Source organism: Canis lupus, chromosome 2, assembly GCF_003254725.2.
Source record: "Canis lupus dingo isolate Sandy chromosome 2, ASM325472v2, whole genome shotgun sequence".
Lineage (NCBI taxonomy): Eukaryota > Metazoa > Chordata > Mammalia > Carnivora > Canidae > Canis > Canis lupus.
The window spans coordinates 54695006-54718341 of NC_064244.1; the positions used below are offsets into that span (position 1 = coordinate 54695006).

General features: G+C 51.1%; 1 protein-coding gene across 2 annotated transcripts; it reads left to right on the forward strand.

Moving 5' to 3' along the window:
* The first annotated feature begins 19094 nt into the window (after nucleotides 1–19094).
* TMEM174 (transmembrane protein 174) lies at nucleotides 19095–21342 on the forward strand. Of its 2 annotated transcripts, XM_035713195.2 has the most exons (3): nucleotides 19095–19528; nucleotides 19739–20034; nucleotides 20118–21342. In XM_035713195.2, exons 1-3 carry the CDS (start codon nucleotides 19442–19444, stop codon nucleotides 20245–20247), a joined length of 513 nt encoding a protein of 170 aa, XP_035569088.1. In that variant the 5' UTR covers nucleotides 19095–19441; the 3' UTR covers nucleotides 20248–21342. The 2 variants fall into 2 exon arrangements, with proteins under 2 accessions (XP_035569088.1, XP_025303565.1); XM_025447780.3 differs by having other exon boundaries at nucleotides 19272–20034.
* The last annotated feature ends 1994 nt before the right edge of the window (nucleotides 21343–23336 follow it).

Consider the following 23336-nt stretch of genomic DNA (forward strand, 5'->3'; position numbering starts at 1 on the left):
TTTTCTTCCTGTTGCTAATCTGATACACGATTGGGGTCATTTATCCCCATTTATATTTAATATTAAAATTAATTTTGCTTCTGGATTTAATTTATTTTTTTTTTAATATTTACCATGACCTGAACCAAGATCAAAAGTAGGATGCCCAACCAGCTGAGCCACCCAGGCACCCCAATTTAATTTTATTTCTGAACACATAAAACATATACTATATTAAAAGGTGGACATGGAGAGACCCTGGTTCCATCCGTGACTCGTCTCCTCCATCCCACCTACCCCTCCAACTCATCATGCCTTTTATTAGTTTCTGTTTTGATGCACATGCTCTTTTTCGATATGCATATATTTCACAATACTTATATATAATGCATAATGTCTTATGTATGAAAAGTAATATACGTTGCAATGTGGGTGCAGTATAGAGGATAGGATATAGTACTTTATGGGCGCATGTACATGCACGCACACATGCAAATACACGCTGCCCTGCCCTTTGCTTTTCTCACCTAATGATCCTTCTCCATAACGACCCTGGGGACGGAGATCTGCCTAATTTGGCGGTATCGCTATGTAGTACCCCATTGTGCGAATACTCCCTAGTTTCTTCAACTATTCTTCTAATTCTGCACATTTACGTTGTTTCTGGTCTTTTAATATCGTAAGTAATGTCATAGCAAAGACCCTTGAATTCCATGGGCTTTGAGACTACTACCGAAAGGCGACACTTCAGGATTAGGGTGACCGCGCTAACTCTAGACCTGTCTCAACAACGCTTAAAAGTAGGTCTTCAAAGATTCAGGTTGATCCACATACAAACTCACTCAAAACTCAACAATCTTTGAAACAAGGATAAATGCCTTTGACTTTTTAGACCAAGTTTATCAAGACCTTCACTCATGAATGGATTTTGAGATTTGTAAAATGCTTTTTTCTGAATCCTTTTCTACATCATACTTTTTGGTAAATGACTGAATATTCCCCCCCGCCCCCCGACACACACACAAGCTCAGACTCAAGGCAGGGAGTTCTCTGTCACCGTTTCTAGCCAACGTTCTGCAGTGGTCCTAACCATTGCCAAGAGTCAGGGGGAAAAGGGCGCATGCATTGGAAAGGAAGAACTAAATCATGGTTGCAAACATAGAAAATCCTCAGGAAAAAAAAAAAAAAGAAAATCCTCAGGATTCCACAGAAAAGCTAGTGACACCCAAAAGGGAGACCTAGTAAGGATGGAGGACACAAGGTCAACATACAGTGATCACTTATATGTCCCATATTTCAGCACAAACAATTATTTTATTATTTGTTTTTTTAGCACAATTATGAGATGAAATATTATTTACAAGGTCAAAAGATTAATGTTTCAGATAAGTGTATATATAGGTATCTGTGTATATGTGAAAATGATAAAACTGTTGAAATTAAACATGCTCCAAGTGAATGGACATATTTTCCATGTTCATGCATTGAAAGAATCAATATTGTCAAAATGGCAGTTTTCCCCGTGGATTTATTGATTCAAAGCAGTCCCAATCCCAATCTCAACAGGCATTTAAAAAAATAAAAATTGGGAAGCTTATTACAAAATTCACGTGAAAATGTGAAGGACCAGAAGACTCAAAAGAATTCTGGAAAAGAAGAACCAATGTGGAGGACTTACACACTGATTTCAAGAGCTACTATGATATCTTGGTAATCTTTGTGATCTTAGCAGAGGATACACCATGGACTAGATAGAATAGAGTCCAGAAGTAGACCCACGTATCTATCTATGGTCTATTTTTTTAAGGTAATCCAATGGGAGGCAAACAGTTTTCAACAAATGATGCTACAACAACTGGATATATGTATGAAAAAAACCTTAACTCCCATTTGACACTATATATAAAAATGAACTGTAAACGGACTAGGGATCTAGATATAAAAGCTAAAACTACAACACTTCTAAAAAAAACATAAAAGAAAATCTATCTTAGGGTAGGCAAAGATTTCTTAGGATACAAAAAAACACCAATCTTGAAAGAAAATATTGATAAATTGGATTTTATTGGAATTAAAAATTTCTCCTCAAAAGATACCGCTAAGAAAGTGAGAAGTCAAGTCACTGGAGGGAATTATAATGCATAAATCTGGCAAAAAGATTCATAGGTGCAAGTCAACAACAAATAATAACCCAAGTTTTAAAAGGGCAAATATTTGAAGAGACAGATCACGAAAAGAATATATAGTTGATCCTTGTTTATTTTTTTTAGATTATTTATTTATTTATTCATGAGAAACACAGAGAGGAGAGAGAGAGAGGCAGGGACACAGGTAGAGGGAGAAGCAGGCTCCATGCAGGGAGCCTGACGCGGGACTTGATCCCGGGTCTCCAGGATCACGCCCTGGGTTGAAGGCGGCGCTAAACCGCTGAGCCACCCGGGGCTGCCATATATTTGATCTTTGAACGGGATGGGCTGGGCTCCCAATCCCCAGTGCAGTCAAAAATCTGTGTATAACTTTTGACTCCCCCACAATTTAAACTACTAACAGTTTACTGTTGACTAGAAGCCTTAACCAATAACATAAGCAGTCCATTCACACATATTTTGTATATTATATGTAGTATGTATTCTTATAATACAGTAATCTAGAGAAAGGAAAATGTTAGGAAAATTATAAGGAAGGGAAAATATCTTTACCGTGCTGTAAAAAAATCCGCATATAAGTGGACCTGCACGATTCAAATCCATGTTGTTCAAGGGCCACCTGCATGTAAGTCGGCAATGAACACGTGCAAGGACGTATAACTTCTCTGGTTATTTGGGACATACAAATTAAAACCACACTGAGATACCACTACACACCCAGTAAAATGGCAAGAAGCAAAACGATTTTTATTTTTATTTATTTATTTTTTAAAAAGATTTTATTTATTTATTTATTTATTTATTTATTTATTTATTTATGATAGAGAAAGGGAGAGAGACAGGCAGAGACACAGGCAGAGGGAGAAGCAGGCCCCATGCTGGGAGCCCGACGCGGGACTCGATCCCGGGACTCCAGGATCGTGCCCTGGGCCAAAGGCAGGCACCAAACCGCTGAGCCACCCAGGGATCCCCACGATTTTTAAATATTGAGCATTGGTGAGGCTGTGGAGAAACTAGAACTCTCAAATATTCCTGGTAAGAGGGTGACATGTCCTAAAAACACTTTGGGAAACCATCTGGCGGCTTCTTACAAAGTTAAACATACACTAACTATATGATCCACCAATGCTAATTCTAGATTTTCACCAAAGAGAAATGAAAACATATGTCTACACAATGACTTGTACATGAATTTTCATAGTAGCTTTAATCATAATAGCTTAAGATGGAAAATAATCCAGATGTTCACCAATGAGTGAATGGATAAACACACTGGTGCATTCCTACAACGGCATGTTACTCTGCGACACAAAGGAACAAGCTGCTTGTATACACAACAACATGGATGAATCTCAAAAATATTATGCTGAGCAAAGGAAACCAGACACCGAAGAATATAAGCTATATTACTGGATTTCTGAATTTCTTGCCCAGGTAGAGCTGTCTATGGTGATAAAAATCAGGATCAGTGGTTGCCTGGGGAAGGGGGTGGTGAATGGGTGATTGGTTGCAAAAGTGGCCCGAGGGAACGCTTTCTATATTTTGATGGGAGTGGTTGCTGTAAAGGTATATATATATATATATATATATAATATTTCGTTTTTTAAAGATTTTATTTATTCATGAAAGACACAGAGGAGATAGAGGCAGAGAGACACAGGCAGAGGGAGAAGCAGGCTCCATGCAGGGAGCCTGATGTGGGACTTGATCCCGGGTCTCCAGGATCATGCTCTGGGCCAAAGGCAGATGCCCAACTGCTGAGCCACCCAGAGATTCCCTATATATATATTTCAAAACCCAAACTGTACACTTTAAATGGATGCATTAAAATTATGTTAATTTTACATCAGTAAACAAAAATTTTTAAATAGGCTCAAAAGAGGGGCACCCGGGTGGCTCAGTCGGTTAGGCATCTGCCTTCGGCTCAGGTGATAATCCCGGGGTCCTGGGATGGAATCCCACATGGTGCGCTCCCTGCTTCTCCCTCTGCCTCTCCCCCTGCTTGTGCTTTCTTGCTGTCTCCCTCTCTCAAATACATAAATAAAATCTTAAACAAATAAAATAAATAGACCCTAAAGAAATAATAACAAAACATAATGCGTGACTCTCAGCTGAATCTTGATTTGGTGAAAACAAAGTTATAAGAGATTCTTAGATTGATTGAGAAAGTTTGAATAGGGCCTGGCTCTTATATCATATTGCAGAATGATTGTTCGTCTTCTTAGGGGTGCTAATGCTTTTGTGGTTGGAGAGAAGCAGGTCCTTACTCTCAGATGTATGCTGAAGTGTTTAGGATTGAAATATCGGGATGTCTACAACTTATTTTCCAGGGGTTCAAAAAGAATAAAAATATGTACCACTTTCTTACATCGTGCACAAAAATAATCTCTAAATGCATTCAAGACTCAAATGTAAGGCCTGAAACCATAAAACCCCTAAAGGGAAACCCAGGTACTAATCTCTTGGATATCCCCCGGGGCAATATATTATAGGACGTGTGTCCTCAGGCAGGGGAAACAAAAGCGAGCTATTAAGACTGCACCAAAATAAAACACATCTGCACAGGGAAGGAAACCATCAACAAAGTGAAGAGGCGATCTACCTACCGAATGGAAGAAGATACTTGCAAATGCTGTATCTGGTCAGGCATCAACATCCAAAATAAGTGAAGAACGTACACAACTCAAGACCAAAAAAACCCCAAACAATCCGATTAAGAAATAGGCAGAGGATTTCAACATCTTTCCAAAGACGGCCTGCAGACGGCCAACAGACAACACGAAGAGGTGCTCAATGTTGCTCATCATGACGGGAATGCAAAGCAAAACCACATGACATATCACCTCAACCAGTCAGAATAGTATCAGAAAGAAAAATGTCAAGCGTTGGTTGGCGAGAAAGGGATTCTCATGCACTGCTGTTGGCAACTGATGCCACCACTCTGGAAAACTCTATAGAGGTTCCTCAAAAAATTAAAAATAGAACTACCGTAGGATCCAGTAAATTCTACTACTGGGTATTTGCCCAAAGAAAAACGAAAACACTAATTTGAAAAGACCTACACACCCCGATGCCTATCACAGCACTATTTACAACGGCCAAGATAGGGAGGAAGTTCAATGTCCATCGACACACGAACGCATGAAGACGATGTAGCAAATACACAAGGGAATACGGCTCAGTCACGTAAAGGAACAACTCTTGCCATTTGAGCACGGACGGACCTAGAGGGCATCCTGCTAAGTGAAACACTCAGACAAATGCAAATACCGCAGGATTTCACTTACATGTGGACCCAACAGAATAAAATAAAACAAAAGCAAACAAAGAAAAGGGGGCAGAGGACGCAGAGAACAACCCGGTGGTCCCTAGCAGCTGGGGTAGGTGAAGGGGGGACCAAGAGGTACAATTCCAGTTATAAATAGGTCGCGGAGATGACAGGTACGCATAGGGAACCGAGCCGGTAACATCGTAATGGGGCTGTGTGGTGACAGATGGTGGTGAACCCGACCACGGCGAGCACCGAGCGATACACAGGCTCGTTGAGGGACACACGCACACAAATACAGAGATGGGACAGCTGGCAGGGCTTAAAAATTATTGAAGAATTTGGAGGGTATATAGATTTTCAATGTTCTTTCAACTTGCCTGACTTTGCGACATTTCCCGACACCTCATAATAATAATAATAATAATAATAATAATGACAATAACAACAACAACAACAACAACAACGACCGTAATTGGGGGAAGAAGGGCTAATGTGGAGGCTTACTCTCACATCTACAGGTTTTTCTTAGACCAAGACACTCGTGACTATAGGACTAGAGTCGCGATTTCCCCTGAATTCTGCTGTGCGCTTGTTTTTAAACAGAATCCCAGCAACAACGCACGTGAAGAAGCCCCAGGTGCCGCTCTGCTGGCCTCCTGGCTTCCTTGGCTGCTCGCAGGTGCAGGGAGGGCCTCAAAACCTGTGCCGGGAGCACCGGGCCCCGGTAGGAGGGAGGTGAACGGCAAACCAGCCCCCCGCCCCCCGGCACTGTGCTCCCTGGCCCGTCCTGCCTGAACCCCAAAGCCTCGAGCCAACGCATGGGCGGGAACGAGGCCCAGGTGCCCCTGTTTGCTCAACGGGGAGAACCAGGGTTGCAGGACACCTTCTAGGAGGCGACACGCACCTTGCACAAGGTTGCAGCTGTGCACGAGAACTTGGGCTCATGGAGACCCCGAGACACTGCCCGGGGCCCTGGGGACGGGTGGGCGGGGGTCGGAAATGAGGAAGCACTTCCTTGGGGCAGCAGGTGTTTCACAAGTAGGGGAGGGCCAGGGACCCAGAGAGCAGAGCGTGGTGGGGGGGCGTGCCTTCCCAGGTGGGCAGGTGCCCCTCGGGTGTGCATGTTTCACAGGCCCCCCACTGAAGTTGCAGGCTGTGGACGGGGCGCTGGATCAGGCCGCTCTGTCAGCTGGGGTTCAGAGCCAGGGGGTCTCCCCGAGTGGGGTGAGGGGTTGCACAGGACAACAGGGGCGTGGGCGCTAGCAAAATTTCAAGAGCTTGGATGCAGTCGCATGACGGCTGTTGGGCAGGAGGAGAGGGCGCCAGCGTCTGGAGACCAGAGCGGAGAGGCGAGGGAGGGCAGACGGACCATTGGGGGTGGGCAGGATCCTAGCCCCGGAGCGGAGGGGGAGCAGGAGAGCGTCCCTGGATGCAGGGCAGCCCGGCCGCCGCTTTAGGACCGACTAACAGCAGTGCCTGTTGGCCCCCCGCGCTCTGCCGAGCAAGGATGCGGCCTCAGCTGGAGACAGCGGCGATGCCACCAGGGCTGGAACAGGAATTGTGCCCCTGGAGAGGTCTCTGCGGAGCCAGGAGGCTGACCTGCTGTAGCCCTGCGCCCTCATGGCCTTGGCTGGAGGGTCTCCTTCCGGGGGTGGAGGCTCCCCCTGGGGGCGTGCGGGGCCGGGCTGGGGTCGGCCGCGAGCCTCTAGCAGCAACAGTCACGATAGCTGCGTGGCGTCTGAGCGAAATGTAGGAACAGGCTGTCCCAGCTCCCCTGGGAGAGACCATCTACCCCGGCCTTGGCTGACCAAGAGCTTCATGGGCTCCAGGAGGTGAGAGGTGGGAGTCACCAGGGTCGCTCTGGGGCTCCCCCACTTGGGAATGTCTAACTACGCCGGGGTCTGCTCATTTCTTTTTGATTTGGAAGATAAAGCGCACGACTTGGGGAGAACTAGCTGGAATGCAGAGAAGCGTGTGCCGCAGCCCTTTCCTTGGCACGGGGAGCAGAAGCGGCAGCAACAGCAAACAGAAGCATCTGGAAAGAGTCTCCACGAGGATCTGCAATTGGCCACGGTGGTTTTTAAGGCAGAAGCTACTGAAAGTCAGCCTTCCTGAAGTATAACCGTGTCCTCTCTTTGCTCATGGCGTCGACTTGTAAATTTTGTCCGCACGGGATCAACCGGGCAGCTCTCGAGGTCTCCTTGCCCTCCTTCCATACAGGGCACCCCAATCTTAGCCTCCCCGTCTCTGAGAACATGATGGCCTATTCTGTGAGCCTGAGCACACGGGCTGGGGGTCCCTTCCTGCCGCAGCGACCCACTTGCTCTGGCCTCCCGGGGGCCCCTCCGTGGGGAGGCTGCCCCAGTCGGATGCCCACCTGGGGGCGTGCTGGGGGCGCTGGGGGCCAGCAGGGCAGCTGCATCTCTACGAGGCTGTGAGCCGGGCCAGCGGTGATCAACGTCTCCAGTTACAACTACAACCAGCGGGATCAGTGGTGAGAAAGGCAGGAGTCAGGCTGCAGCAGATACGGTGGGGGGTGGGGGGGACACGCGACATACCTGGTTCCCACCACTGACCGGTGAGACCTCGGGGCCAAACGAGTAATCGAGTAATCGCTCTGAGCCTTGGCTTCCCCGACCCTGAAGTGAAAGGACTAGATGGAGCTGGCTCCCTCTTTACCTTTTGTTTTGGAACTTCATTCTGCGGGACAGCGCCTCACACTCCTTGACCGCTTGCTCTCCTCACCCTTATGAGGTTTCCACTCTTCCCCCTCCCAACCCTCCCCCTGCCCTGCACCCCCACCCTTGCTTTCCCCATTCTCAGCACTAATCTCTTTTCTCCCAATAGGCAACCACATCAATGTGAAATACATTTACTGTTAATTAAGATGTAGTATTTGCTTATTTATTTATTTATTTATTTATTTATTTATTTATTTATTTTTAAGATTTTATTTATTTATTCATGAGAGTCACACAGAGAGGCAGAGACCCAGGCAGAGGGAGAAGCAGGATCCATGCGGGGAGCCCGACGTGGGACTCGATCCGGGGACCCCGGGGTCACGCCCTGGGCTGAAGGCAGACGCTCGACCGCTGAGCCCCCCTGGGGCCCCTCATGTATGGATTTTCAATTTGCATGCGTTGTATTGCACGACAGGCTTTATTTTACTCCCAGCACTTTTTGACTCTGAGCCCCACTTCCCAGTACCCTCAGGATGTCGGGTGTCGGTCTGCACGGTCCCTCCGCGGTGCCACCAGAAGCACAGTATTGCAGGACGTCCCGTTGGCCCGCGTTCCAGCCAAGTGGAGGCCAGTTATTGATGGGCTTTCTGGAGCAACAGGGAGGAGGAGCATGTACCTTTAATGCCCCCCAAACTGTGGGGTCTGGGTCGGCAGGAGGGGACTGCGGGGAGTCAACGCAGTGTCGGAGCACCCTGGGCCCTGGGCCCCGTAGCCCGGCAGGTATGCAGCCTGGGGGCTCCCCTCCTCCAGACTTCAGGCCCCACGGCAGTGCCCGCGTGCCCGGCCAGAGACCGGCCTCGGACGGGCCACCGACCTGAGCTCAGCCCCCTTCCCGGGCCACCAGCTGGGCCGCTGTGTCGACGGCAGGGTGGGGGCAGGGGGCAGCCGCGGGACCCACATTGCTCCTCCTCCGCAGTGGCCCTGGATGGCCTGTGCCTGCCCCCAGGTCAGCCCCCCTCCCCCTGCCCCAGGAGGCAGACCCAGCTGGAGGGCCTGTCCCCTCCCGGGTGCGGCTCGGGGCAGGCCTCTCTGTGAAGTCCGGGGACAAGGGCAGCACAGGTGCCTCACGTGCCCCCGCGGGACCCCCTCACCTAAGCTTTGCACAGAGGCGCCTCCGACTCTATTCCAGGCCTCAACCATTTCTGCTCCTTTGATGATGCAAAAAACGAACAAAAGCCACAAGAAAATGTACACAACGAAAACGGACAAAGATGTAAACAGACACACATGACGACAGAGGCCTGCGGTCTCCAGCCGCCGTCAGTCTCCCCATCTCAGCTGTGTCTCTGCTGGTGCCTAATTTTCTCTTTCGCATTTTTCAAGCTTCCGGAGAGGCTGACGCCCTGGCAGGACAACGTCCACGCTCTACCTCTGTGACGCCTTCGCCGCCGCAAGAGGCGCACTGAGCCTAACAAGCAGGAAGGTTGGCCCTCAGGCCTGGGAGCAGCTGAGCCTTAGTCCCCAGGCTACGGTTTCGGGGTCTCCTGACACGGAGAGCCTGGGCGCCCAACCCTACTAGGGACCAGCTCCCTGAGTACCCGAGGGGGAGCTTCAAGAAATGTAGCAATGGGGCACCCGGGTGGCTCAGCGGTGCAGTGTCTGCCTTCATCCTAGGTCGTGACCCCGGGGTCCTGGGATCGAGTCCCACATCGGGCTCCCTGCATGGAGCCTGCTTCTCCCTCTGCCTGTGTCTCTGCCTCTCTCTGTGTCTCTCATGAATAAATAAATAAAATCTTTAAAAAAAAAAAAGATGTAGCAAAATAAGATCATCACTGCTGACGGTCACCGAGCCTCCTAGGCCACGTGCTCCTGCGTAGTCATCTCACCTGACCCTCGGACCGGCCAGGCTACTACCTTTTATAAACGAGGACACTCAGCTTCAGTCTAAGCAGCTGACCCAGCGACACAGCGAGTCATTAGCGGCGCCAGGCTTTGGATGCAGAGGAGCCTCCGGTTGCGCTGTGCGTGGGTGGGCTGGTTCACGAGCACACGCGCACGATGATGCACACGCGGGCCTTCTGGTTGATGCACGGTCGTCATTTTAAGAACAGTCTCAGAATCATAGGTTATTAGAAGTGACAGGCAACCCAGAGATGGCCTGACTTACCCCCCAACACGCACACGCACACAGAGAAATGCAAAGAAAGAAAAAGGAAACGGGGGACTTGACTTAGGGAAATAATCCTCCATTGAGTAGCATCAGAATCACCGGGTTAGAACACAGATCTCAGGACCACAACCACGGTGGGTCGGGGTAGGGGGGCAGATCTGCACTTCTGACAAGGTCTCGGCTGAGGCTGTCTGGCGGTGGCACCGTGAGCACCCTGCAGCCGCGGGGCTGCGTCGGCCGCACTGAGGACCGCGACCCGCTGCCCTTGTCATGTAAACGTGCTTAGCGATGCCAACGAAGCTCAGCTGGCATCCCTGGGGGCATGCTTACCGGAGTCCCTTGTTCTGGGGCGCCCCTCCCGCCGGGAGTCCTGGCCCTGTGCCCTGACCCTAAGGATCCGCGCGGCACCTGCTGTTATATGGCACAGCTGCCCTAAAACAGAGAGTATCCGGGTGTCAGTCACTCCCTGGGTCCTTCAAGGCGCACGCCCTCGCACTGCGGTTCACGCGTACACGGATGCTGCGTGAGTCTGGGAGGCGCCCGGCCGATGCACACCTGCCCCCCAGGTCCTCGCAGCGAGCCGCCCCCGGGGCTGCCTCGCTGCCTCTCGGTGTCGGTGTCCGTGTCGGTGTCGGGCCACCCACGTTCCCGCCCTTCCACGCCCGCGCAGCTCAGCCCCTGGGAGGTCCCCCTGCCACCGCGTGCCCTCTGCCGAAGAGCGGTTACATGACAGTTGAGGAAAACGGGCCCCGCACGGCTGCTTGGCCGGACAACACACTTCCCTGCGGCGGGGCGTGATGGTCAGGCAGGGGATGGGGGGGCGCAGGGTCCCCGCCTGGCCCCCGCACCCCGTCTTGGCGTTCTCCGGACCCACTGACGCCCTTTTCTGCGTGACCGCAACCCAGCAGCCGCCGAGCACCGAGGCTTCGTTCTGTAAAAGAGCAACGCGGCCACCTGCTGCCAGAGAGAAGTTCAAGTAAGTAAAACACGTTAGCCGTGGACAATTCTCAAGATTGAGATCCCCCCACTATTCACCGTCCACGGCATCGTAGACACCGGACACTGACTTAGGTGCAGATCCATCTCTCAGGGGTGAGCTTCCAGGCACTTGACATCATGCACGCGCGTGTGCACACACACAGGCTCCCACAAAGCAATTTCCTTCCCACCCACAGTGTGTTCAATCTAATGTTTTGCTAACAAATGCATGACCATGCTTGGTTTCACTTCCCACCAGAGTTCTTTGATAACCTCTGAAAGCTAGTTTTTGTGGTTTTCTGTGTCACTTTTCATTGATTTCTTTGAGCTATAATCCTTCCAAAGTGATAATTTTTAACTGAGACTGTGGGTTGGTGGTTAAAAACAGGAAGCGTGATGGGCACATCTGACGAACAGTGAAAATATGCAAGAAACTCCAGGGAAGTTCAGGACTTGATATTATTATTTTTTTTAAGATTTTATTTTATTTATTCATGAGAGACACAGAGCTAGAGAGAGAGGCAGAGACCCAGGCAGAGGGAGAAGCAGGCTCCATGCAGGGAGCCCGATGTGGGACTCGATCCCGGGGCTCCAGGATCAGGCCCTGGGCTGCAGGCAGCGCTAAGCCACTGGGCCACGGGGGCTTGATATTATTGATAATGGTGACAGTGCGCCCCGTGAGTCCCCCGGAGAGCTTGCCTGGAAAGAAGGATGAGGTTACCACCCAATATAAATGAACGAGGAGACACATGGGGTTCATCTAAAATCTTGAAACGCGCCTGGAGGCCCATGTGGACCCAAGTTCGAGCAGGATCACAGACGACACGGTGAAAAAGTCAGTGTCTGGAAGGTTGTACTCGCGCAGGAAGGCAGGACCCTCTGTCCCACGCGCTCCTGGATGCCGGGGCCTTGAGCTCTGTCCTGTACGGAGGGAGAACCTAATTCCATTCCTCTGTGTCTGGGTTGGCTTAGGAGTCCGCTCGAGCAATACAATGACAGAAAAGTGATAATCTGGGACTTTCGGAGCTAGGTCGTGAGCTCCTTGCAGCTTCCACCTGACACCCAGGGAGTGCTTACTCTCAGGACACCCCTCCTGAAAGCCAGGGCCACGAGGGGTGGGGCCATGAGGGAAGAGCACAGGTCGGAGCTCGGGTGAACACCCCTCACTGAGCTCCTAGCAACAGCCAACACACCTCCCTGGGCCGTGGGAGTGAAGCGGCTCGTCGGCCGACTCGGCCCGTAAATCCAGGGCTTACAGGCTGCATCCCTGGCAGGTTGCCCCGCAGAACTCAATCAAGCAACAGGATTATGTTTTAAGCCACAAAATTTGGGGGTGTTTTGTTATCTGGCAAAGGATAACTGGAACCCTCTGCCGCTTTTTCCCCCTGTTTGTTGTGCATCCAAGCGCACACATAGCTCCAGTGACAAGCGTACAGACCCCTCTCCCTTTGCAAATGATAGATGGAAATAACGCTGTGTTCAGCCAACAGCATGCCTTAGAGATCACCCCGTACCTGTCCCTATAGACCTGCTCGCTCTTCAATGGTGACAGACACCCATTGTCATCACCATGACCTACTTATCCAGTCCAAGGCTCAGGGACACTTAAGGGTTTGTGTGTATGTGTTACTACGGACAATGATTCATTGTCTAGGCTGCGGACGCTCTGGTGTAAAGTCTATGTAGAGGCTACATCCCTAGGAGATATTTGTGTCTCTTCTGCTTGCATTGTATGTGCATTTTAAATTTAATAGATATTGCCAAATTGTCCTCCTCCAAAATAAGAAGTTGGACCAATCAATTGAGAGATCTTATTTGAGAGAGACAGAGACAGAGAGAGGGTGCAAGTGGGGAGGGGGCAGAGGGAGAGGGAGAGTCTCAAGTAGAGTCAGTGAGCACAGAGCCCAACACGGGGCTTGATCTCACCACCCCGAGGTCACGACCTGAGCTGAAATCAAGAGCCAGACCCTTAACTGACTGAGCCCCCAGGCGCCCCTTCACCAGTCAACTTAGAGGTGTCTGTTTTCTGACACTCCTGCCACAACAGGGCCTCTCAGCAAAGTCCAAAAACTTGTTCACCTGGATTCTTATTCAGATTATGGATTTTATTATTGTGGCAAAAAATGAGCTTGATCCTTGATCTCTACTTGCTCTCTTGATATATCGTGTTTGAGAAACTCCCATCTATAATTGCCCCAAGCAGTCATTTTTGTCGGAATATTAAAAATAAATGGTATGGATATGGGAAGGATGCCTCATGGGACAAGAGGCAAAAAAAGCAAGTTTAAAGACTAACAAAGGTTAATGTGATTCCATTCCCACACAATGTGTGAGCTTGTTGTAAGGGGAGGAAATCTGGAAGTATATATGCAAAGTGTTAGGAAAAAGCAAAGCCCATCATAATTATAAACCATAATCAGGGACGCCTGGTTGAGTGTCTGCCTTCGGCCCAGGGCGTGACCCCAGGGTCCTGGGATCGAGTCCCGCTTCGGGCTCCCCGCATGGAGCCTGCTTCTCCCTCTGCCTCTCTCTCTGTGTGTGTCTCTCATGAATGAAAAAAAAACAAAATCCTTTAAAAAAATTAAAAATAAATCACAATTGAACCAGCAAATAAAACACTGCCTGAAATTTCCCGCAAGGTCCGTGTCCCGGCTGCTTGGGAAGGCGGGTGCTCTGTTCTCTAAGTCTGGACGAGGTGCGGGTGGAAGGGGTCAGCCAAACGGAAGAGCGTGCTCTCACCCAAGGCTCATGCAGGCCCCAGGTCTGGCTCGATTCCCCCAGTGACCAACCTGCTGAACAGCCTGTTCAGTAGCCTTAGTTGGGCCTTTCGGTTGACGAGTTTTCATTTGTCGTTCGAACTGCATCTTAAGGGAGGTCACCGTGTGTCGGCCTCCTCTGGCCCCGTGTGTGCCGTAAGCGACGGCAGAGCCAGCAGCTCCCGTTGCGGGGTTGGCTGCAAGGACATGCCCAGGTGGCCAGTGCCGCCTGCCCCAACGTCCCAAGCCGCAGCTTAGGCAGCCACTGAGCTCACTCAGATCACCACCCCCACCCCCAGGGTCCTGCCTCTGCATTTTCTTTCCTTTTTTTTTTTTTTTTAAGATTTTATTTATTTAATTTATTTATTCAGGAGAGATACAGAGAGAGGCAGAGACCCAGGCAGAGGGAGAAGCAGGCTCCATGCAGGGAGCCCAACGCGGGACTCGATCCGGGGACCCCGGGGTCATGCCCTGGACCGAAGGCAGGTGCTCAACCACTGAACCTGCATTTTCTTAAAAAGAAGTAAATTTTGTAGGAAGAGGCACATTGAACATACCTACTCCCAACAGATTTCAAATGAACAATTAATAACCGCGGAAGCCTACCAGCCAGCTCTTTGGCCTCGGAGCGGAATCATCATTATTAATACAAGTCCACACCAACAGCCTGACCCGCCAGTCCCTTTGATGGCCCTTGGATAGAGGCGTGGCCAGCAAGGCCCCGGTGGCAGTGGGCTGCGCCGGTCTCCGCGCCAGCCCCCCCCCCCGGCCACATCGCAGGCTGCCAGCCTCCCCTCCGGCCGTGGCCACCAACCTCTAAGCTTCCCTCGGGCACTGTCCCCTTGCCGCCACTGCCGGGCCCTGCCCCTCCTGCCGCTGCCCTCCCAGGCTGAGCCCGATGCGCTGTGGGGCCTTTGGGGATGGGGCTGTTCCCGCTCTGCACCCGCATCCCTGAGCAGGGGAACACCGACTTCTGACCTTGACTTGTTAGGAAGGCGCCAACGCGGTAAGAAAGTGCGGTTCCAAGGTCCTGCCACCTTTGATTTTATAATGAATAAAAACCTAAGTTGCATCACAGGCCTCTCGGCTGAGCAGTAGGCACGGAGCTCACGGGCCAAGGTCGCTCCGTCCTCCAGGCCTGGATGTCTGTGCAGCGCAGGCTCACTGTACTCCCCTCCACCGTCTGGCCCTAACAGGAATTTTTTTATATAAATGCTGAAAGCTACTTCCTGTTAGGTGCCCAGAGGATGATACTAAGAAAAACTATGGGCCTGAGGCTAGTTTCATGAAGCATAACCTGAAATATGTTTTTGGGTTAAACGTACTGGAAATCATCACCTCTAAGACGGTCACGGCACCGTCATTTTTAGTTCAATGTATTTCTTTACTGTGGTGGCTCCTAAACTTCAGCAGGCATCGGGTTCATCCGAAGGGCTGGATCTCAGTCGCAGAGTTTCTGATTCTCTAGGTTTGGGGAGGGGCCGAGAATTGGCGTTTCTAACAAGTTGCCTGATGCTCCTGATGCTGCTGATCCAGAGCCTGTGCTTGGAGAGCCACTGCTCCATGAGTCGTTATTATTTTTATTCATTAATAAAAATATCCTACAGTACAAAGGGTCAAATTTTGGACCAAACGAGTGCCTGGATCGGTCACCTCAAAGACAAAGGGCTCACAAAGTTGGCTTGGTCAACAAATATTTCTCAAGTTTCAGTGCTAAGCATTCTTGAAGAGCAACTGCAAGGGGAAATTGGGAGGCTTTTATTGTACCTGGTGGCACGGAGTTTAAAACTTGAAGGAAGAGACTTACTTGATCACAGAGACTATACACCATTTGAGACAGTTCATTTATGCTGATAAAAATTTGGAAGAGAGTAGAGAAAGAATTGGTTCTTAATAATTTGGTGTAGAAAAAAACCCCATCATTTGCCAGAATGATCACTGCATTCCCGGTGCCGGGGGCTATGATGATTTGCTCCAGCTGAGATCTACCTCTGGAACACCAGCTACAACCCCGAGAGTCACCCTTGGATTAAACTGATACGCAATCATTCTTCAAGACTTGCCTGCCTTCCTGACAGGCCACGTAGTTGAGTTCAACAGGGATGTCACCACCTCTGTGTCTTTCACCCCTGTGTCTTTGAGGGGGACATTCATTTCTGCAATTCCTCTAGGAAAGTGGCATTACTTTTGTATTTCCATCTTAGTAAGGAGGGGTTTCTACTAGGTCCTTCCTCCTAGAGCAGCCCTCACTCCACAGGGTAGAGAGCCAATCGGGGATTTGCCAGTTGCCAAATATTTTACATTCAAGGACTGGACAAATAGACACATGGTGGACTCATAGACCTACTGGCCCCCTTTGTCATTTAAAGAAAACAAAACTCCATGGGTCACCTGACCATCATAAGCTCCCCACTTTGACTTTTGGACCACAGTGGCATTTTGGGTCCCCAGAAAGGAGCGTCAGTTCAGAGTCGATGTACGTCAATTCCCAAGAAGCATGGGCGGATGGCTGTCGGCGCTCGAAGGAATAGTCAGAGGAAGACTCAACGAATACCGTGGGGCAGTGCTGCTGAGCTCTTTCTCAAGGGGAGGGAACCCAGTCTCCTCTCCAGTCACAGAGCTCTGGGTCTCTGGGCAGCTTAGGTCTGCAGGCCTGGTAAGAGGCCCCGACTCTCCGTGGTGATAACACAAGTCAGGTTTTTAGACTTCGGATCTGAAGTTATCCCTGTTATACAAACCCAGTAACATTTTTGTGGGAGGCTCATGCATTTTGTTTCTAGAGACACTATGATCAGCTTGCCATGAGCACAGATTCTTGTGGGTCAAGATATCCTGGTAATCCTTTATCCCTTATTGCACATTAAACACTTTCATCTTGTCTCTGTTTATTAAGTGCTTTCACTTTTCACTTTCCCCCGCTGTAATGAGGCTGCCGTAATCATACCTACATGGGACTCTGGGCCCTGGAGCTTGACTGACTATAACCTGATTGTTAAAAAGATGGAATAATACTAAATACCTATAATCATACCTGGTCCATAATAAGTATTTAATAATCCTTCACACTTTTGAGGCACCTGGGTGGCTCAGTTGGTTGAGCATCTGATTTGTGATTTCAGCTCAGGTTGTGATCTCATGGGTGGTAGGATGAAGCCTTGAGACAGGCTCTGTGCTCCGCGGGGGCTCTGCTTGGGACACTCTCCTTCTGCCCCTCCCCCAATTTGTGTGCACTTTCTCTCAAATAAATACATAAATCTAAACATAATAATCCTTAGCACTTTTTTTCCTGATGTCAGTTGAGATAAGTACCTAAGGCTTTTTTTCTCCCTGCTTCATTCTGTTGATATGATGTATTACATTGATTGACGCTTGAATGTTGAACCGTCTTTGCATTCCAAGAATAAATCCCACTTGGTCATAGCACAGGATTCTTTTAATATGCTGTTGAATTTGGTTCATTAGGTTTTTAAAAAATTGCTATTTACCGCATAGACAGAGTTTGAACTTTTGGAGTGAGAAGCTAAATCAAGGTGACTTTGGAAATTTAACTAAATTCCCTGACCTCTCTGCTCTGAGAGTCATTTCGATTTTGCATTCATGGACTATTTTCACAAAAGTGACCTCTCTGCCCTGCTCTTTGAGTGTTCCCTTAACTGCAGGTGGATATAGCTAGATAAATGAGAAACACAAACTGAGTGACTTAAAAGAAGAATTTTGAAAGCCTAGCTTTTTCTAAATGCCAGGCACTGTTTCAGCTGTTAACTCAGGGATTAAGAGCATGAAAAGAATTTCAGCCTAGTTGACCAGAATTTTTATGATTAAAGAGAAAAGCTGGCTTCCCTGGATCTTTGATCTAGCTCAGTGGGAAAAGGGGCAGACCACTCCGATTGCACCACCACTCCATCCTGGCTGCTCAGGGACACACCTGGGAAGGCACCTGAGGGGGTCACCTGCTTGCTTTCCCATCTGGAAATGAGGTTGGAGATTACAGGCCTTATCCCATAGCAGGAGGGAGGCATTTTCGGTGGGAAAAAGTCCCCTTGTCAACGAGGAGCATTTGGGGTTAAGTTGGAGTAGGGTTTACAAAGATTCCCGATGAGGAAAGCCACTTGGGGCACTTACACTTCCTTTGGAGATTTGGGTTCTGTTGGTCTGAGTAAGGAACTCAGATTTTGCCTTTTAGAAAAAGTGGCCCTGGTGATTTTTATCATCAAGTAAGTTTGGGAAGCCCTACCTGGAGCAAGAGGGCAACTGTTTTCCTGGACCTTCTGCTCAATATTGGGAAAGGGAGCTAATATAATATTTAAGCACCGGGCAGCCCCAGTGGCGCAACAGTTTAGCACCACCTTCGGTCCAGGGTGTGATCCTGGAGACCCAGGATCAAGTCCCATGTCGGGCTCTGCATGGAGCCTGCTCCTCCCTCTGCTTGGGTCTCTGCCGTGCTCTCTCTCTCTCTCTCTGTGTGTGTGTGTCTCTCATGAATAAATAAATAAAATCTTTAAAAAATCTATTTAAGCATGGAAGAGAGACATCCATCTGAATAAGACCTGTCCAGGAAAGGCAGAGAGCTGTAGTCACTATTTTGCAGAGGAAGAAGTTCATGGGGCCGCTTTGCATTGCTATAGTCATGGATGACAGAGGACATTGTTGAGGACCAACCTTTCTTCTGTAAATTGGCTTGGGTTTGGTTGCAAAACACAGCAGTTTAAAGATGTAGCTGTTGTCTTCACCTGGGGCACAGGGGCTGTGCTGCCGCCAGGGAGGAAGGGTCTGAGGCTGTGACCCCTGGACGCCAGGTCGTACCCGCTGCTTGTGCACCTTTGCCCGTGGTGTGATGCGTGGGTAGGTTTCTAACCAGCCCCCACACGCTCAAAACAAAAGGCACGTGGGTGGGAGAGAAGTCCACAGCGCCTTGAGCTCAGTGAGTTATGGGAGGTTGTGCGTCCTCACGGCTCGGGCTCCCTCCGGCGGGAAGGATGCACACTCAGCCAAGAAAGGCGTCTGTTTACTCCCGTGGAGCTAAGCCGTCAGGGACGTGGTGGGGCATCTGACACGGGGCAGGTACAGCCAGGGCCCCCGGCCAGAGGCCCCGAGGTCACTCCTGCCATTTCCACAGCCTTGGTTTTGGGGGGATGCCAGCGGGGCCCAGCGCAGCGGGAGCACACGAGGATGGGCTCGCGGACTCCGGGTGAGCGAGCAAAGGGGATGGGAGAGCCTGTCAGCGAATTCCAGTGCGGAGACCTCCCATCGTGCCACCGCGCCACCGCGCCACCGCAGGAGAAGCGTCAGGCTCCGCTTCCCAGCCCTTTATTCTTCTACTCAAGGTTCAGCCTCTGCCGCCACACTCTGTTAACTCCGGGGGCCCAAAGTCCTTCCATGAGTAACCGGGCAGCCCTCCCGGCTCTTAGGGGCGCTCCCAGTCCCCGGCCCTCCAGGGAGCGCGGTGGTCGCGGCGGGCGATGGAGCAGGCCGGCGGCCACGTGGAAGACTTGCCCCTCAACGTGTTCTCCGTGACCCCCTACACGCCCAGCACGGCCGACCTCCAGGTGTCGGATGACGACAAGGCGGGGGCCACCCTGCTCTTCTCAGGCATCTTCCTGGGGCTGGTGGGGATCACGTTCACCGTCATGGGCTGGATCAAATACCAGGGGGTCTCCCACTTTGAATGGACCCAGCTCCTCGGGCCCATCCTGCTGTCAGTGGGGGTCACGTTTATCCTGATCGCTGTGTGCAAGTTCAAAATGCTGTCCTGCCAGGTGTGCAGAGAAGGTGAGGAAAGGGCCCCGGACGCGGAGCAGACGGCAGGAGGACAGTCGTTTGTTTTCACGGGGATCAACCAACCCATCACGTTCCACGGGGCCACGGTGGTGCAGTACATCCCTCCTCCGTACGGTTCCCAAGAGCCCCTTGGGGTGAACGCCACCTTCCTGCAGCCAGGGAGCCCCTGCGGCCCTGCGCCTGGCCCTCCCCACTACTACACCATCTACCCGGCGGACAACGCGGTGTTCGTGGGCGACCAAGGCGGCCCGTCGACCGCGGGGGGCCGCGACAGGTAGGTGGGGCCCGTGGCCAGGCCGGCGGCCCTGCTTCGGACTCGGCGGGCGCTAACGGTGCATGTGCTCTGCTCCGTTCCAGATCCGGCCCCGCAGCCCACCTGCTGGAAGCCACCCCGCCGGGGATTGAGGTCTTCTCTCCTCCCCCGTATGAGGAGCTGTACTCCCCTCCTCGCCAGCCCACCATGCTGACCCAGGTGCTCCCTCCGTGACCCCCAGCTCAGCCCGCGGCCCAGGAGCCTGACCCCCGACCCCTGGGGGCGCTCAGATTGGTGAAAATGCGGCCGGAGAGGGGCAGCTGCCTTCCGGTCCAGCTGGACCTGCCCTGCACAGGGCTCAGGGGCAGGAACCTCCCTCGGGCCACCACCCACCCCTGGCCTACAGGAACGCACTGGTGTCTCAATTTAACGCCAGCAGCCGAGGGAAAAATCACTGCTTCTGTGACTCTGGGAGTTTCCACGGCAGCTGGGGGTTGGGGGGCGGGGGGATGGTTGGGCAGAGAGCGGGGAAGCTCTCCAGGCTCAACTGGAGGTGTCCTTGGACCTCTTCTCAGCCCCCTCCTACAGGGCGAGGGGGGGTGGTACAGATTCCCAAACACTTGGTTGCCATCCAGTGTCCCTTTAGGACTCTGGGTATCTTAAAGGCTGCACAGCATTTTATTAGTGGAATAAAATAAAACAATATATCCTGTTTTAAAAAAAAGGATTAGATAGCTGGCAACAGAATAAAATAATAACTGTACAAAATAAATATGATGGGCAATGACATAAATACATTCTTAAGTTATCAATGGGTCACGGTGACTCTTGGCAAGGCGAGAGCTCGCTGTGCGCCCCCAGGCCAGGATCTGTGCTACACACGGCTACCCCAGCCCAGTGACCAAGAACCTGGAGCCTTCTCTAAGCACCTGTGGATGAGTTCCGCGAAATGAGACAAAATAGAGATTCAGGGCAATACCTGGAAAACCACAAATCATGGAAACGATTTTTAAGGTCAAGACAAACTCACCTTCTTTATAAAAGAAGTTGGTGCTGTTAATCTTCCAGAATCTGAACTGTGTAATGAACAACCACAACCCATCAAAGACTTAAGAAGAGACAGTTACAACTATCGGGTTTTAAAAGAAAATATTTTCCTTATTTTCCTACCACTTGAGATAACGGAGGCTCATCCCAAGGGAGGATAGGATTCAGCAAGCAATTCCTAAAGATTTTGGTACCATATTTATATATGGAGTGATTTTTACTGATTTTTATCAAAAACATCTAGTTTTCCAAGGATATGATTAAAATATGGTTGGTACATTATTGGCATGGTTTGTATTATATCTTAGGAACAGAACATTTTTATATGAGAATTCATTTTGATGTTTGATGATAGGAGGTGATGGAAAAAAAAAACAAGATTCTGCATGCAGAAAGAATATTCATGAAATAGTGGATTCCTAGCCATCGGTTCTGGGGAGGAAATGGGGTGACAGGGACACAGTGGGGCATCACTGGCTGTGCCATCCCGGCAATGACACCCTGCAGGATTGCCTCCCTGGCCCCTTCCCTGCTCATCCTCACTCACCCCACAGCTTTATATTCCTGGATTTGGGTTATAATGAGCATCAAGGGAGGCTCATGTAGGAAAAAGATGTTAGGGAAGGGCGTCCGTGTGTGGGAGCAGGGCAGGTAGGACCGCGATCCATCCCGCTGACGCCGGGAGTCCCATGTGCAGCCAAGTGGCCTTGGGGAGTTTTATCTCCAGGCAGCAGAACTGCTCAGCGCCAACTGCCCCTGTTCTAAGAGGGGAGAAGTGCTAACAGACAGATAACTGATGCATCGAGCTCAGGAGCTCAAGGTGGGCGGCTGGCCTGCAACGGCGGGGGGTAGGGAATTTGTTCATTCAGTCAACGTTAGTTATGGAGTCTCTGCTCTGCGGCAGGATATGGGCCATCCAGTGGGGCTCCAACAGTGACAAGCTCACCCAACTTGTGCTCACCAGAGCTTGTGCTGTGTGCTCACAGGGCGTGCGGCTGGGGTAGGGGTGGTAGGCGGGTCTGTGGGTTACTCTGACACCGTGAGAGGTGCTGTGGCTGGAAGAGGGATCTGGGCGACGTAGGAGGGCCATGGGGGCCTGCTGGAGGAAGTGAAGTCCGGGCCCTGGACTTGCGTGAGCCCAGGGAGCACTGCTCACGCCGGACAGAGTGCAACTGGTGTCTCTTGAGCCCCGAGGGCTGTGCTGGGAGCTGAGGGAACAGTGGCCGGTACTTAATCAAAGAGAAGGAGGGACATGCCTGGGACGCCCTCGAGTGGCCGAGTGGCCGGCAGCCCCGGGAGGCTCCCGCAGGCTGTGTAAACTGTACTGCCGGCCGCTGCAGCCTCACACAGCCCTTCCGCCACCTGACAAGCACCTCCACCTGCTGTCTGGCTTCTAGATCCCTGCTCTGTCTTTATATGGGGGCTGCAGGCACCAGCATGACGGGAAGCCCACCGCATGGCTTTAGGATTCCAACGTCAGGCCCTTCCTTGGCCTCTGACCAGCAACGTCAGTCAACCAGACACTTGCCCTCTCTCATTCTTTCTCCCAGTATCTGATCGGGGAGGAACGGAGGACTGTGATCTGGGGACAGTGGATTAGAGTCTGTCCGGTCCTGCCTAGGAGGTCCACCCTGGGGCTACCGGTGTGAGAAGTGGCCCTGGCAGCCCACGGGGCCGTGTCAGCCTTGTCAGACATCTCAGTGTGTGTCTGCAGAGCAACTGGAAAGCCAGTGAGCGGCCTTAACGAGGGGGGCCCTGGGCTCTGGGTCTAGACACTCACCGGTCAGGGCAAGGCCTAGAGCCACGCAGGGTGGAACAGTGCCCTTGCCAGTGAAGCTCAGGTCTAAGTGACCACAACACCAGGAAACATGCTTCTCGTCCACCCTCAGCCGTCAGTGGGGCGCTGTGTGTGGGCATGATCTGGCCGTGCATACGGAATCCTAAAGAAAGCTAAGAGGTCTTGTTAATCAAAAGAGACAGGCTTCCTAAGAATGTAATGTTGTCTGGAAACATGTCCCAGGAGCTGACCGGGGCTGGGCCTTTGGGCTGGAGAGAATGACGACAGCGGATGATCCAGACAGGGTAGGACAGGGATTATCTGGGCCTGTGAGGTGAGGCCCGTCACCCCGCACCCTGGGGAAGGCATTACACAGAGCTCTTAGGGCTTCCTCTTTCTGCCATGGGCCAACAGCAGGATGGCCCTCCCTGCAGGTGGCTCTGCGTCTGCTCCCTCCTGCAGAGCTCTGGGAGTATCTTACACGGGGCAGGGGCGGGGG